Genomic DNA, 14,222 nt, shown 5'->3' on the forward strand with positions numbered 1-14,222 from the left:
AGTTGGAATTGCCATTGGTTGATCACGGTGAACCCCACCCCCTCTCGTTTGATCCTTTAAGTAGAAGTCGTGAGAGTCCCTCCGCCTTTCGGCGGCTGGGAGGATGTAGAGGTGAGTCCGTGGTTGTGGTCGGTAGTTGCGGGTGTGTTCGGAGTTTTGGAGCTGGGTCGCAAGCGGGTGGCCAACGGTGATGACATCAATCAAAGCACGTGTTAGACTGCTGACAAGGGTGATGCGAACCGGAATCTGAGCTTGGCCGCCGTGGTGGCGAGGAGGGGACGGACCCGCGGGGCGCACCTGCTCACCCACCGCTCTCGTTCTTGCAGGTCACGGCCGGGTCGAGGACGTCGGATGTCGTGGTCTTTCCAACCTTTCCACCCTCTCCCGGAGGCCCTCAATAAAATGCTTTGATCCCAGCTCTGGTGTCGGTGTTTCTTGGGACGCGCTACCTTTGAGCCCCCGTTGCGCCTGCGTGTGGCGCCGGGGGTCAGGCTGCAGCGCAAGAGCACGTACTCACGCATAACTGGGGCCGACTGCCCTCTATGGGCGGCCCTTTTACCCGCGAGCGACACTGCGGCCCCGCGCCGGCAGCTGCCAGGGCGGGTTTTCTGGGGGTTGTGACTACCCCGTCCTTAAGCTAAGCTGAGGTGCCCAGGGAGAACTCGGGGATTCTATCGGCTGTGGTACGCAGTGCGCCGCACCTTTTCCTGCCCTGGAAGACTAGGTTCTAACTGAAGACATGCAGCTTCAGTTAACCGACAGCGGTAGGAAAGGAAGAGGAAGGCTGTGGCTTTGAGCAGTTTGTGGCATCGGTGTAGCTGCACGTCGGCCCGGCGTGTGGAAGTCCTGGGTTCGATTCCTGGCCAGGCCACACAGGAGAAGCGCCCATCTGCTTCCCCCTTCTCTCTCTCCCTCCCCCACAGCCAAGGCTCCATGGGAGCAAAGTTGCCCCGGGCGCTAAGAATGGGTCCGGTTTCAAAAGAGCAACGGCCCATGTTGGGCATGCCGGGTGGATCTCGATCGGGCGCATGTAGGAGTCTGCATCTCTGCTTCTCACTAAAGGGGGGGGGGGGGCGCAGGGGAAGTATAGCTGTAACTTTTTTACAAAAACTACGGCCAACTGCTTACTTGCGTGCTGTGCCAAGCGTTGGGCAAATGAGTGTCCCGTTAGCCTAACTTAAAACGGTAGTTATGAAGGTTTGATTTTATGCATTGCCGGGTACAGGACAGGTGTGTAATTGTACAATCACTTCTGAGTATAAGGGGGCCCCAAGGAACAGGACCACTAGGCAATACAGGGATTGTCCCCTCGGGTTAAATGCAGACTGAGGATAACAGCACCTTGCTCATACCTGACAGGATCCTTAACGAGTGTTAGTCAGGGATCTGACTATTGGCAGTTGAGGGCCCAAGCACCCTGTACCCACTATTTATTCCATCCATATTTAAACAGGATTCAATAGAAATAACTGAGATGCTTTTATCTAGTATTTGACATGAGATATTTATTTTGTGAAACAATGCAAGCGATTGTAAATCTCATACTGTTTTAAGTGTAGCAGGGTACAGTCATGTGTAATCTACACAGCAGTACATCTAGTCCTTTGCCTTTAGTTATTGCACAGAAATTAGACCAATGAGAAAGACATGGACTGACTAGCCACCTGGCCCACTGAAATTAGAACAGTACACCGATAGAATTGTTAAATTTACGTCAAATGGTTTAATGGTGCAATTAAATAAGGGCTCAAATTTTTTTTCAATATATTAATTTCTTGAAAGTCATATTCAGGCAAGGTGCTATTTATTACACATGTAAATTATCAAAAATTATCCAAGGTAATTTTGATGTTGAATGCAGCTTTAAACAATCATTTTAAAATATACTTCTCAAAGCAAATTATACAATTAGGGCCTCCACACTTGTAAACTAAATATTCTGACACAAATGCACAAATTAAAGTTGGCAACATTGAGGAAATGTCACATTAACTGATACACGTAGTGTTTGATGTAGAGCAAACTTCTGGTCATATCAAAGGAAACTGCCCGCAAAACATCCTGAACCAATTAGATGAACAAAGCCTCTAGATAACACAAGAGTACGAAGAGATGGTGGCTCTGGTCTGGCCTTACCCAATCTGGTTATTACACGCAGTGAGTGGTTCACATTTTCACATATTCATGGCAGGAAGCCATTTTGGATTAGAACCAGGTGGTTGTACCTTGTTGGTAAAAGGCTTGGGATGGTTTGATCTCAGGGCTTTACTTATTTTCACAGAAATCTCATGTCCCCACCCCAGTTGATAGTGTGTTAGTGTATGTTCTATGGCTACTTGCTTCCAAAATGTATTATTTGATGTGAAAAGTGAGTTGCTATGCATATCTCTATCACCAATGAAATAGCTCACAAAATTCCACCCCCACCCTTCACATTACCACACTGACATTCTCAATGTGAAGGGCTGCGTCACATACAAACTAGGAGAGAGGGAACGTTCCATTTGTGCTCTGGCTGCCTGAGGGAAAGCTTTGGAGTTGAGGCAAGGTGAAGGAAGCCTTCCAGTTGTAGCTTTGCTCTTAATGTGCTCTTTTGCTGCCACAAAAACTGGTAGACTTAAAGCCATGGTGTGAGTCACATCCTCTAGACCCACCGTGATGATTCCTCCAATCTGAGTCAAAGCTTTGCAGTAGACAATCCAGACACCAGTGGCTGGATGCATGGAATGACACCTCACAGTGGAATGGGCACTGGCAGGCAGAGGGCAAAAGCTGTGGCACGAGGAAAGGCCTGTGCTACAGCACAGATGGCAGCCAAGAACCCCACACCTTGAGCTAGATCTAATACTGGCAATGTCAGGTCTTCACTCATCACAGCTGATCAGTAGCCTCCACAAGCAGGTCTTTCAGGAGGCAGGAAGCGGAGCGAGGGTCCATGGCCGAGTGCATTATAGGGATATAAACATCATCCATGTTTGGCATGACAAAAACTTTCTGTAGGAAGAAAGAACGACCATGTGGGAAAATGCTTTGGTTTCTCAGGATGTCACCCTCCCTACTCTGATCATTTAGGCTTTAGACATGTTTGTAAAACAGATGAAACAAGTTCCAAACTAATTCCTCTACCAGAGTTGAGCAAGCACATCAGTGCATGAACACAAGAAACCAAAAAAGTTGGCCCTGAAGGCAGAAGCAACTTTTGATTTCATGTACTTATGATAAAATTACTCTATAAATCTAGCAACAAAATATACAATTTTTCTTTAAAAAGCATGAGACTGCCTGATCTCTGGTGGCGCAGTGGATAAAGCGTCGACCTGGGAACACTGAGGTCACTGGTTCAAAAACCCTGCACTTGTCTGGTCAAGGCATATATGGGAGTTGATGCTTCCTGCTCCTCCCCCCTTTCTCTCCTCTCTAAAATGAATAAATAAATAAAATTTAAAAAATTAAAAGCATGAAACTAGCCCTGGCCGGTTGGCTCAGCAGTAGAGCGTCGGCCTAGCGTGTGGAGGACCCGGGTTCGATTCCCGGCCAGGGCACACAGGAGAAGCGCCCATTTGCTTCTCCACCCCTCCGCCACGCTTTCCTCTCTGTCTCTCTATTCCCCTCCCGCAGCCGAGGCTCCATTGGAGCAGAGATGGCCCGGGCGCTGGGGATGGCTCTGTGGCCTATGCCTCAGGCGCTAGAGTGGCTCTGGTCGCAACATGGCGACGCCCAGGATGGGCAGAGCATCGCCCCCTGGTGGGCAGAGCCTCGCCCCATGGTGGGCGTGCCGGGTGGATCCCGGTTGGGCGCATGCGGGAGTCTGTCTGACTGTCTCTCCCTGTTTCCAGCTTCAGAAAAAATGCAAAAAAAAAAAAAAAAAAAAAAAAAAAGCATGAAACTAAAACATCCTACTACAGTGAATACCTGAATGATGACCAGTGGTTGATAGTAATGGTGCTTTGCCTGTGTATAAAATCATTTTATGTGAATGATTTTTGGCGATGCATTTGAGCTTCAGTAATGCTCTCTTCCAAAAGTATAAATGAAAAGCAGGTGGCCATGGGGGAATGCAGCAGTTACCCTTCGGTTTCCCAATCTGCCTCAAAAATACCAGGCACCAATCTATGCCCCTTTGCCTCTTCCTTTGCTCCTTGTTCCCCAAGACTCTAATTCCTAATGTAGACACGAGAGAGAGAGAAGAAAGTCTTAACTGACGGCATGAGGTGTCTCCCATAACTAGATTTAAAGCACTTTTCTGTTTGGTAATATTAAGTGTTCCAAAAATTGGTTTTCAGTTAAACTATAGCTCTTATATAAATTTTTAAAAATTGATTTCAGAGAGAAACATTGATCTGTTGTTTCACCCATCCATGCATTCATTGGTTGATTTTTGTATGTGCCCTGACCAGAGGTTGAACCTGTATCCTTGGTACCTCAGGGTGACACTCTAAACAATTGAGCTTGTTGGCCAGGGCAAATAATAAAAATATAGTTTTAAATGCAGTAACTAAGAACATACCACTGCAAAAATATACAGGTCTTCTAATGGTGAAATCGCCAGGGCTACTGACATAAGACAGCCATTTTGCTCTAACCCCACCTTTTGGGTTTCTTTTTGAAGATGACTTCCCAGGGTGCTGGGACTGAGTTTTACAGTTTTTGACAATGCACCATAGATGTTACACCTGTGTGATCGATCAGATGTGTGCTCTCCTGGGATGAGAACCCTCAGCAGTAGGATCCTGACCCACATGAGGTCGACAGCTTCTGTTCTCAACCCAGACCTTTCAACCTCACATGAAACACTAGACGAACTGCACATTTACCTGAAACTCTTGCTCCAGTTTCTTTTCTATCCAGTCCGTCACATGAACTAAAGTAACTTCTCTCTCTCCGAGTTTTGGCCGAGCTTTCAGCTCCACATATGGTGGCTTCCGGAAACCATACCTTTAAGAGAAGCAATAAGCACATTTAGAAGCAAAAAAGGAAGCATTCAAGTACCAACAGCAACATTCCTTACTTACACAGGTCTTTATCACTACTTAAATGTTCTCACTCTGATAACGCCCTCTAAAAAATAATTTAGTATAGTAAGTATGAACTGTGAACTCCCTGTGTCCCTGAACTGTGTATAAGGCTGTGACAATCTGAGAACAGTCTCGCAAACAGAAAGCAAGGAAGCACCATAGGAAAAGTCAGTGACTTTTGTTTTTCCTAAATGGCAACAAATGTTTTTATTTCTATTTTTGTAAAAGCAGTGTGTGTGTGTGTGTACACACATATATATGTTACAAAGCGCAAAATATACAAGTGTATAAAGCAGAAAGTGACCTGACTGATGGCGGTGCAGGGGATAGAGCCGTCGACCTGGAATGCTGAGGTCCTAGGTTTGAAACCCCAAGGTCACTAGCTTGAGCATCATCAGCTTGAGTGCGGGATCGCTGGATTGAGTGTGGGATCATCAACATATAATCCCATTGTCACTGCCTTGAGCCCAACGGTCACTCATACAGCTTGAGCAAGGGGTCACTGGCTCAGCTTGAGCCCCCTTGTCAAGGCACATATGAGAAGCAATCAATGAACAACTATGAGTTGATGGTTCTCTTTTTTCCCTTCCTGTCTCTAAAAAAATAAAGCTGAAAATGGAAGACAGTGCGTCTCTCAGAATTGCATTCCCAAGTTAGAACCACTGAGAGAGAAGTGGTCACTAACCCCCATACTCCTAATATGCATACATAAATAAATAATGTTCTATAACCTTTTTTATTCTACACTCCCCACTATGCTTATGGCTTCTTTTTTATTTATTTATTTATTTATTTATTTATTTATTTATTTTTTTATTTATTCATTTTTAGAGAGGAGAGAGACAGAGGGAGGAGCTGGAAGCATCAACTCCCATATGTGCCTTGACCAGGCAAGCCCAGGGTTTCGAACTGGCGACCTCAGCATTTCCAGGTCGACGCTTTATCCACTGCGCCACCACAGGTCAGGCTGCTTATGGCTTCTTGATGGAGCAGACTAGCAATCAGAACTGTTGGTAAAGTTTCCAGACAAGAGACTGTGTGCTGTCAAACTACCTAAAAACTTCAATCTGTCATGGACCAATGTTTTATTTACTTTTATTTTTATTTAGAAATTAAATTTGGCCCTGGCTAGCTGGCTCAGCAGTACAGCATCAGCCCAGCCTGAGGAAGTCCCGTGTTTGATTCCTAGTCAGGGCACACAGAAGAAATGACTATCTGCTTCTCCACCTTACCTCCTCTTCCCCCTCCTGCAGCCATAGTTCAAATGGTTTAAGCAAGCTGGCCCTGGGAGCTGAGGATGGCTTCATGGCCACTTCTCAGGCGCTGAAATAGCTCAGTTGCCGAGCAACAGAGCAGCTGCATCAGAGGACCAGAGCATCACCCTGTAAGAGGCTTGCCAGGCCCTGGCCGGTTGGCTCAGCGGTAGAGTGTTGGCCTAGCGTGCGGAGGACCCGGGTTCGATTCCCTGCCAGGGCACAGGAGAAGCGCCCATTTGCTTCTCCACCCCTCCGCCGCACTTTCCTCTCTGTCTCTCTCTTCCCCTCCCGCAGCCAAGGCTCCATTGGAGCAAAGATGGCCCGGGCGCTGGGGATGGCTCTGTGGCCTCTACCTCAGGCGCTAGAGTGGCTCTGGTCGCCAACATGGCGACGCCCAGGATGGGCAGAGCATCGCCCCCTGGTGGGCAGAGCATCGCCCCTGGTGGGCGTGCCGGGTGGATCCCGGTCGGGCGCATGCGGGAGTCTGTCTGACTGTCTCTCCCTGTTTCCAGCTTCAGAAAAAATGAAAAAAAAAAAAAAAAGAGGCTTGCCAGGTGGATCCTGGTCGGGGCACATGTGGGAACCTGTCTCTCTGCCTCCCTGCCTCCCCGCCTCTCAATAAAATAAACAAATAAATAAACATTTTTAAAAAATTAAATTTAATGGTATGACACTGCTCCACAGATACACATAAATTTCAGATGCATGTCTCCATGGAACATGAACTATTCACGTTGTGTGCCCATCACATAAAGCCAATGTTTTAAAAAATACAATAAAGCCTGACCAGGCGGTGGTGCAGTAGATAGAGTGTCAGACTGGGATACGGAGGACCCAGGTTCAAGACCCCAAGGTCGCCAGCTTGAGCGTGGGCTCATCTGGTTTGAGCAAAAAAAGCTCACCAGCTTGGATCCAAGGTCACCGGCTTGAGCAAGGGGTCACTCAGTCTGCTGTAGCCCCATGGACAAGGCACATATGATAAAGCAATCAATGAACAACTAAGGTGTTGCAACGAAAAACTAATGATTGATGCTTCTCATCTCTCTCCATTCCTGTCTGTCTGTCCCTATCTATCCCTCTCTCTGACTGTCTCTCTGTAAAAATAAATAAATAAATAAATAAATAAATAAAATAAAAACATCAAATTGCTATGAACATTTCTAAACACCCTCAAATAGCTACACTTATTTTTGTGGATCATTAACAAATGTTTCCACATTTAAGCATGCATTAGGGAGCACTTCCCTAGAGGCCTTCAATTTTATCTCCAACTGAACAGTGGCATTTATAACTAGTAAAGCTTAGACAGGAAAGAAATGTTAGCAATTATTAGTATATAAAAATGGCCCTGGCCGGTTGGCTCAGTGGTAGAGCACTGGCACAGTGGTAGAGCATTGGCACAGCATGTAGAAGTCCTGGGTTTGATTCCTGATCAGGGCACATAGGAGAAGTGACCATCTGCTTCTCCATTCCTCTCTCTCTCTCTCTCTCTCCCCTACAGTCATGGCTCAAATGGTTTGAGCAAGCTGGCCCCAGGCACTGAGGATGGCTCCATGGCCTCGCCTTAGATGCTAAAATAGCTCAGTAGCCAAGCAATGGAGCAGCGGGCCCAGGTGGGCAGAGCATCAGCCCCAGACAGGGCTTATTAGGTGGTTCCTGGTCGGGGTGCATGCAGGAGTCCGTCTCTCTGCCTCCCTGCTTCTCGCTTAAGAAAAAAAAAAGGCAAGAAAGGATATAAAAACATTTTTAATTAGGTTTGGAAGACTACAGAAAAATATTAACTGGCTATTCTTTTTTTTTTTTTTTTTGATTAATTTTATTGGGGTGACATTGATAAATCAGGGTACATATGTTCAGAGAAAACATCTCTAGGTTATTTTGCCATTTGCTTATGCTGCATTCCCATCACCCAGAGCCCAATTGTCTTTCGTCACCTTCTAACTGGTTTTCTTTGTGTCCCTCCCCTCCCCAATCCCCCTCCCTCTCCTCCCCCCACCCTGTAACCCCCACACTCTTGTTCATGTCTCTGAGTCTCATTTTTATGTCCCATCTATATATGGAATCATATAGTTCTTAGTTTTTTCTGATTTACTTATTTCGCTCAGTAGAATGTTATCAAGGTTCATCCATGTTGTTGTAAATGATCCGATGTCATCATTTCTTATGGCTGAGTAGTATTCCATAGTATATATGTACCAAAGCTTTTTAATCCACTCATCCTCTGATGGACACTTGGGCTGTTTCCAGATCTTCGCTATTATGAACAATGCTGCCATAAACATGGGGGTGCATTTCTTCTTTTCATTCAGTGCTATGGTGTTTTGGGGGTATATTCCTAACAGTGGGATAGCTGGGTCAAAAGGCAGTTCGATTTTTAATTTTTTGAGGAATCTCCATACTGTTTTCCACAGTGGCTGCACCTGTCTGCATTCCCACCAGCAGTGCAGGAGGGTTCCCTTTTCTCCACATCCTCGCCAGCACTTATTCTGTGTTGTTTTGTTGATGAGCGCCATTCTGACTGGTGTGAAGTGATATCTCATTGTGGTTTTAATTTGCATTTCTCTAATCATTAGTGATGTTCAGCATTTTTTCATATGCCTATTGGCCAACTGTATGTCCTCTTTGGAGAAGTGTCTATTCATTTCTTTTGCCCATTTTTGGATTGGATTGTTTGTCTTCCTGGTATTAAGCTTTACAAGTTCTTTATAAATTTTGGTTATTAACCCCTTATCAGACGTACTGTCAAATATGTTCTCCCATTGTGTAGTTTGTCTTTTTATTCTGTTCTTATTGTCTTTAGCTGTGCAGAAGCTTTTTAGTTTGATATAGTCCTATCCTGTCTTTTATTTCACTTGCCTATGGAGACAAATCGGCAAATATATTGCTGCGAGAAATGTCAGAGAGCTTACTGCCTTTGTTTTCTTCTAAGATGCTTATGGTTTCATGACTTATATTTAAGTCTTTTATCCATTTTGAGTTTATTTTTGTGAAGGGTGTAAGTTGGTGGTCTAGTTTCATTTTTTTGCAGGTAGCTTTCCAATTTTCCCAACACCATTTGTTGAAGAGGCTGTCTTTACTCCAATGTATGTTCTTACCTCCTTTGTCAAATACAAATATCAGTTGTCCATAAAGGTGTGGGTTTATTTCTGGGTTCTCAGTTCTGTTCCATTGATTTAAATGCCTGTTCTTATGCCAGTACCAGGCTGTTTTGAGTACAATGGCCTTGCAGTATATAACTTGATATCCAGAAGTGTGATACCTCCCACTCTATTCTTCCTTTTCAAGATTGCTGAGGTTATTCTTGTTCTCTTTTGGTTCCATATAAATTTTTGGAATATGTGTTCTATATCTTTGAAGTAAATCATTGGTATTTTAATCGGTATTGCATTGAATTTATAAATTGCTTTGGGTAATATAGACATTTTAATGATGTTTATTCTTCCTAACCATGAGCACAGTATATGCTTCCACTTGTTTGTATCTTCCCTGATTTATTTTATCAATGTTTTATAATTTTCCGAGTACAAGTCTTTAATCTCCCTGGTTAAATTTATTCCTAGGTGCTTTATTTTTTTGGTTGCAGTGGTAAAGGGGATTGATTCCTTAATTTCTCTTAACTGGCTATTCTTGGATGGTGGGATTATAGGCTTTTTCCCCCATTTTTTTTCCAGTGAAAATATTACTTTTAAAAAATAAAATCTTGCCTAACCTGTGCAGTGGATAAAGCATTGACTGGAATGCTGAGGTCACTGTTTTGAGACCCTGGTCTTGCCCAATCGAGGCACATTTAAAAAGCCACTACAAAGTTGATGCTTCCCACCCTGCCTCCTCTAAAATCAATAAAACTAAAAAATTAGCTTGAGTAGGCAGTGGCACAGTGGATCGAGTGTTGGTCTAGGATGCAGAAGACCCAGGTTCAAAACCCTGAGGTCTCTGGCTTGAGCTGTCTCACTAGCATGAATGTGGGGTCACCTGCTTGAGCATGGGATCACAGACATGACCCCATGGTCAGTGACTTGAGCCCAAAGGTCACTGGCTTGAGCCCAAGTCACTGGCTTGAGCAAGGGGTCACTAGCTCTGCTGTAGCCCCACGGTCAAGGCACATATGAGAAAGCAGTCAATGAACAACTAAGGTGCCACAACAAAGAATTGATGCTTCTCATCTATCTTTCTTCCTGCCTGTCTGTCCCCCTATCTGTCTGTCCCTCTCTCTGTCTCTCTCACAAAAAAAAAAAAAGTTTAATTAATTTAAATATTACATAAAATCTGTAATGGTATTTTTAAGTTTTTACTGGGAAACACCAATAATATCATTCAATGACTAGTCAATTTAAAATTCCTTTTTGAATCATTCCTACAAAACCTTCTGAACACTAAGGATGTGTATTACTTAGCATATTGGTTTCACTCTGCAGAAATAGCTGTCTTTTTCATATGGGTGCAGTTTATGACACCACAAAGTCTCTTACACAATTCTGTACAAGAGAATTTATGTACATTTTATGGGACTTAGAATATCCCATAAAATCACAGATAGTGATTTTTTGATAGATACATGAATTTACCAGGAATTCCAACTGCCCTTTTGATGTTCCGCTTATCTGTCAGACCTCACCCTTACTCACTGGACTATCGCCCCTGAGACAGAGGAATTCCAAGAAGCTGGCAAGCCACTCCAAGAAGGAGCATTCGGACACACCAGGACTTTTGAATCAACACCCACTTTGCTCAAGATTCTCCTTACCCTATAAAATTCGTCCCCTAGCTTGTACTGGTGCCTTTCTCCCGGGAGAAGTGCCCGGCAGGGTTCCTTTCTTCCTTTCAATAAAGCCTATTACTCTGGTCTTTTCGGACTCCCATGGATTCCAACATTTGGTGCCGAAACCCGAGACAGGGTACTAACTGCCTGGACGATCCCTCTTTGCCATCCAAACTTACAACCAGGGAAGCAATGGGCAGCGGCAGCTTGTCCTGGGCTTACTCCCTGGTTCTGTTTGGACGGGTAATTGTAGGTTGACTGGCTGTAGTCTAACCCTGTCCTGAACCCCTGCTGGACCAGAAGGTAAGGAGTTTCTCCCTTCCCTCTCCTGGCTGGCTTTAATTCAACCCATAAGTCTCTAATCCATCATCGGACAGCTTTCTCCGGTCAGCCTCACATTTTGAGGGGTTTGCCATTTTTCTGTCCCAGGGACAGCACATTCCAAAAGTCTAAGCGCTTAGCCAAATCCCTCCACATTATCTTTGAGCTCCTTCTTAGGTGGTGACGACCCCTAAGCAGGACAACTCCACATTCCCAGGAGAGCCTTCTCCTTTAAGATTGTGATTGGAGGTGGGGACGCCCCTCTAGATCACTAATCTCCACATTGGGCTCTTCGGAGTCAAAGCCGTCTGACCAAACCCCGTTGGGCTGTCTTCTACTCATTTTCTTTTGCAATACTGCCTGGCCACAATATAAACTAGACAACGACTCCCACAGGCCTGAAAACTGGATTTTCGATTACTATATCCTGTGAGACCTTGACAACTTTTGCCACGGGATGGGGAGGGCATCAGAAATTCCTTATGTGCAGGCTTCCTTCTACCTTCACTCCTGTCCTTAATTTCTGTGCCTTCTGTTCTATACGCAGGCGTTTTTGGCCAAAGAAACCTCACCTAAAACCTCCACTCCTAATATTTCCTTCTTCGTGGACTCCCAACTCTCTTCCCCTCCTGCCTGACCCCTGGGCGCACCCCTCTCTCGGGACCCCTCTCTAGTCCCTCTGCAAATCTTTTCCACTCGAGTCTCTCCCCTCCAGAAAGCCCCCTCCCTTCACAGAATCCCGTTTCTCATTCACTTGCAAATACCAGTCTCTCTTTCTCCTCCCCTGCTTGCCAGGGGCCTCTCTCTTCTCCACTGTTTTTTTTTTTTTTAATGTTCTCTGTTGCCTTTTTTTTTGTCTTTATTTTTTCTATTTTTTTAATCTTTTATTTTTATTGAATCCAGAGAAAGGAAGGGGGGTAAGGGGGAGACAGAAGCACCAATCTGTTTCTGTATGTGCGCCGGCCAAGGACCAAACCAGCCACCTCTGCATTGCAGGACAATGCTCCAGCCAAGCGAGCCATCCAGCCAGGGCTCTCTACTGTGTTCTTAAACCCTTCCTCCCTCCTTACAGACAGGTGGCTCTGTCTCTTTTTCTTCTTTGACCCATCCCTCCCCCTCCTCAGAGACTGTGCCTTCCACTACCCCTCGCCCCCTCCCCTCTTCTCAGAGCTCTAAATCCTTTGACTCCTCTGACCACGCGGCGCCACCACCAGCACTTTAATCCCCTCCTCCTCCTCCTGCAGATTCTGACCCTCCTTCTTTCCATCCAGCTGCTCACACTGTCCATCCGTCTGCTTCCTCTCTTCTTCCCCTCTATGTTGGCAACTCCCTGCCATCTCAAAAAGCTTAAAAAAGCAGAGTTGTCTATTGAACTGTGTGAGTGAGTTATCTGTCTTGTCTCTGTTTGTCAGAAAATATCTCTAGTATAATTTGAATTGAAACAAGTAAAGCACACTCATTTAAATTCCTTAATTCATAATTTGTATGTAAAATCTTTGTTTAATATGTAACTATGTCTGTTTCTAAGGCCTTAAACCAATAATCACCCACCTCTTAAGCCAGGCTTATTCATCCCCATGGACTCTCCCTGCAATACCCCCATCCTTCCTGTTCAAAAACCTTCAGGGGCTTATTACCTCATACAAGACTTACACCTGATCAATGAGGCAGTAATTCCCCTCCATCCAGTAGTCCCTAATCTCTACAAATTACTGTCACACATTCCCTCAAACACCACTCACTTCATGGTCCTAGACCTCAAGAATGCCTTCTTTACCATTTCTCTACACCCTGACTCTTACTTTCAGTTTGCATTCACCTGGACCGATCCCGGACACTAATGCAGCCCAGCAATTTACGTAAATTGTCTTACCTCAAGGGTTCAAAAACAGCCCACACCTGTTTGGGCAGGCACTAGCTCAGGATTTAGCAGCATGCAATCTCAAAACTAGTACTCTCTTACAGTATGTAAATAACCTACTCCTCTGCAGCCCCTCCCTGCCTGCCTCCAGGAGACACACCGCCAATCTTCTTAACTTCCTCACCATGAAGGGATATTGTGTCTTATCTACTAAGGCTCAACTTCACTCTTAATCCATAGTCTATCTGGGCATCAAGTTAATCCCCACCACCTGAGGTCTCACCCTAGATCAAACTCAGACCCTCTAGTCTCCAACCACCTACCACCACAGATCAAATCCTTTCTTTCCTTGGTCTAATAGACTTCTTTAGACACTGGATTCCCAATTTTGCTCTCTTAGTCAAGCCCCTCAGTGAGATCTTCTGAGCATGGCTTTTAAGGTCTATAATGGCTAAGGAAGTAACAGAAAAGGCAAATAAGGCCCAAAAGAGGTCAGGAAATACCAGCTTTTAGCATACACTCTTAAAGGCTCCAGAGCCCTAAAGGGCTTCATAGCATTCCATCAAGCTCCAGAGGGGAAAGAAAGGTCACTGAACTAAAGCCTGCCAGGCTTCCCGGCCCCATCAAGAGACACCCCTTTGCTGTGGAAAGAGGGACATGAGAAGGTAAGCTGCCCCCTTGCTCCATGGAGGGAGGGTTCAGTCTCTTCTAGCCCTGCTCCAGCTACCTGTGACAAGACCTTGCCCAGCATGCTGGGAATTGCCACTGAAGGCCCAAGGACATCGTTCACGAGCTTAAGGTATTTCTTCCAAGTAGCAGATAAGCTGATCTCATTTCTTGTAAACACAAGGGCCATCTACTATGCCTTGCCTGAATATTTGAGTTTTATTTATCCCTCAAAGATCTCTACTGTGGGTATTGACGGTCTGATTTTGTTACTTTATTTATTTAATGTATAATATCTCCTTTATTCCTCTTGTCTCAATGCCCCATGCCTATTGTAGGCTGGG

The 14,222-nt window shown here is 45.1% G+C and overlaps 1 protein-coding gene, 1 long non-coding RNA gene and 2 other non-coding genes across 6 annotated transcripts in view; 3 read left to right on the top strand and 1 right to left on the bottom strand.

Annotated features, from left to right (window-relative positions):
- The first annotated feature begins 128 nt into the window (after positions 1-128).
- Positions 129-416, top strand: LOC136308142 (uncharacterized). The gene is made up of 2 exons (XR_010726055.1): positions 129-229; positions 327-416. It is a non-coding gene; the product is annotated as an uncharacterized lncRNA (long non-coding RNA).
- LOC136309800 (small nucleolar RNA SNORD104) lies at positions 185-252 on the top strand. The gene has a single exon (XR_010726442.1). It is a non-coding gene; the product is annotated as a small nucleolar RNA SNORD104 (small nucleolar RNA).
- Positions 417-442: 26 nt separating the features above from the next.
- On the top strand, positions 443-574 carry LOC136309863 (small nucleolar RNA SNORA76). Its single transcript, XR_010726493.1, has one exon. It is a non-coding gene; the product is annotated as a small nucleolar RNA SNORA76 (small nucleolar RNA).
- A 928-nt stretch (positions 575-1,502) lies between these two features.
- Positions 1,503-14,222, bottom strand: part of TEX2 (testis expressed 2) — a 122,738-nt gene continuing 110,018 nt past the window's right edge. For all 3 annotated transcript variants that reach the window (XM_066234337.1, XM_066234335.1, XM_066234336.1), the window contains exons 11-12: positions 4,815-4,935; positions 1,503-2,994 (exon numbers count right to left, since the gene is read on the bottom strand). In XM_066234337.1, coding sequence (XP_066090434.1) covers positions 2,872-2,994; positions 4,815-4,935 — 244 coding nt within the window. In that variant the 3' untranslated portion in view covers positions 1,503-2,871. The remainder of the gene's footprint in view (positions 2,995-4,814; positions 4,936-14,222) is intronic.

Source organism: Saccopteryx bilineata, chromosome 6 (assembly GCF_036850765.1).
Source record: "Saccopteryx bilineata isolate mSacBil1 chromosome 6, mSacBil1_pri_phased_curated, whole genome shotgun sequence".
Taxonomy (NCBI): domain Eukaryota; kingdom Metazoa; phylum Chordata; class Mammalia; order Chiroptera; family Emballonuridae; genus Saccopteryx; species Saccopteryx bilineata.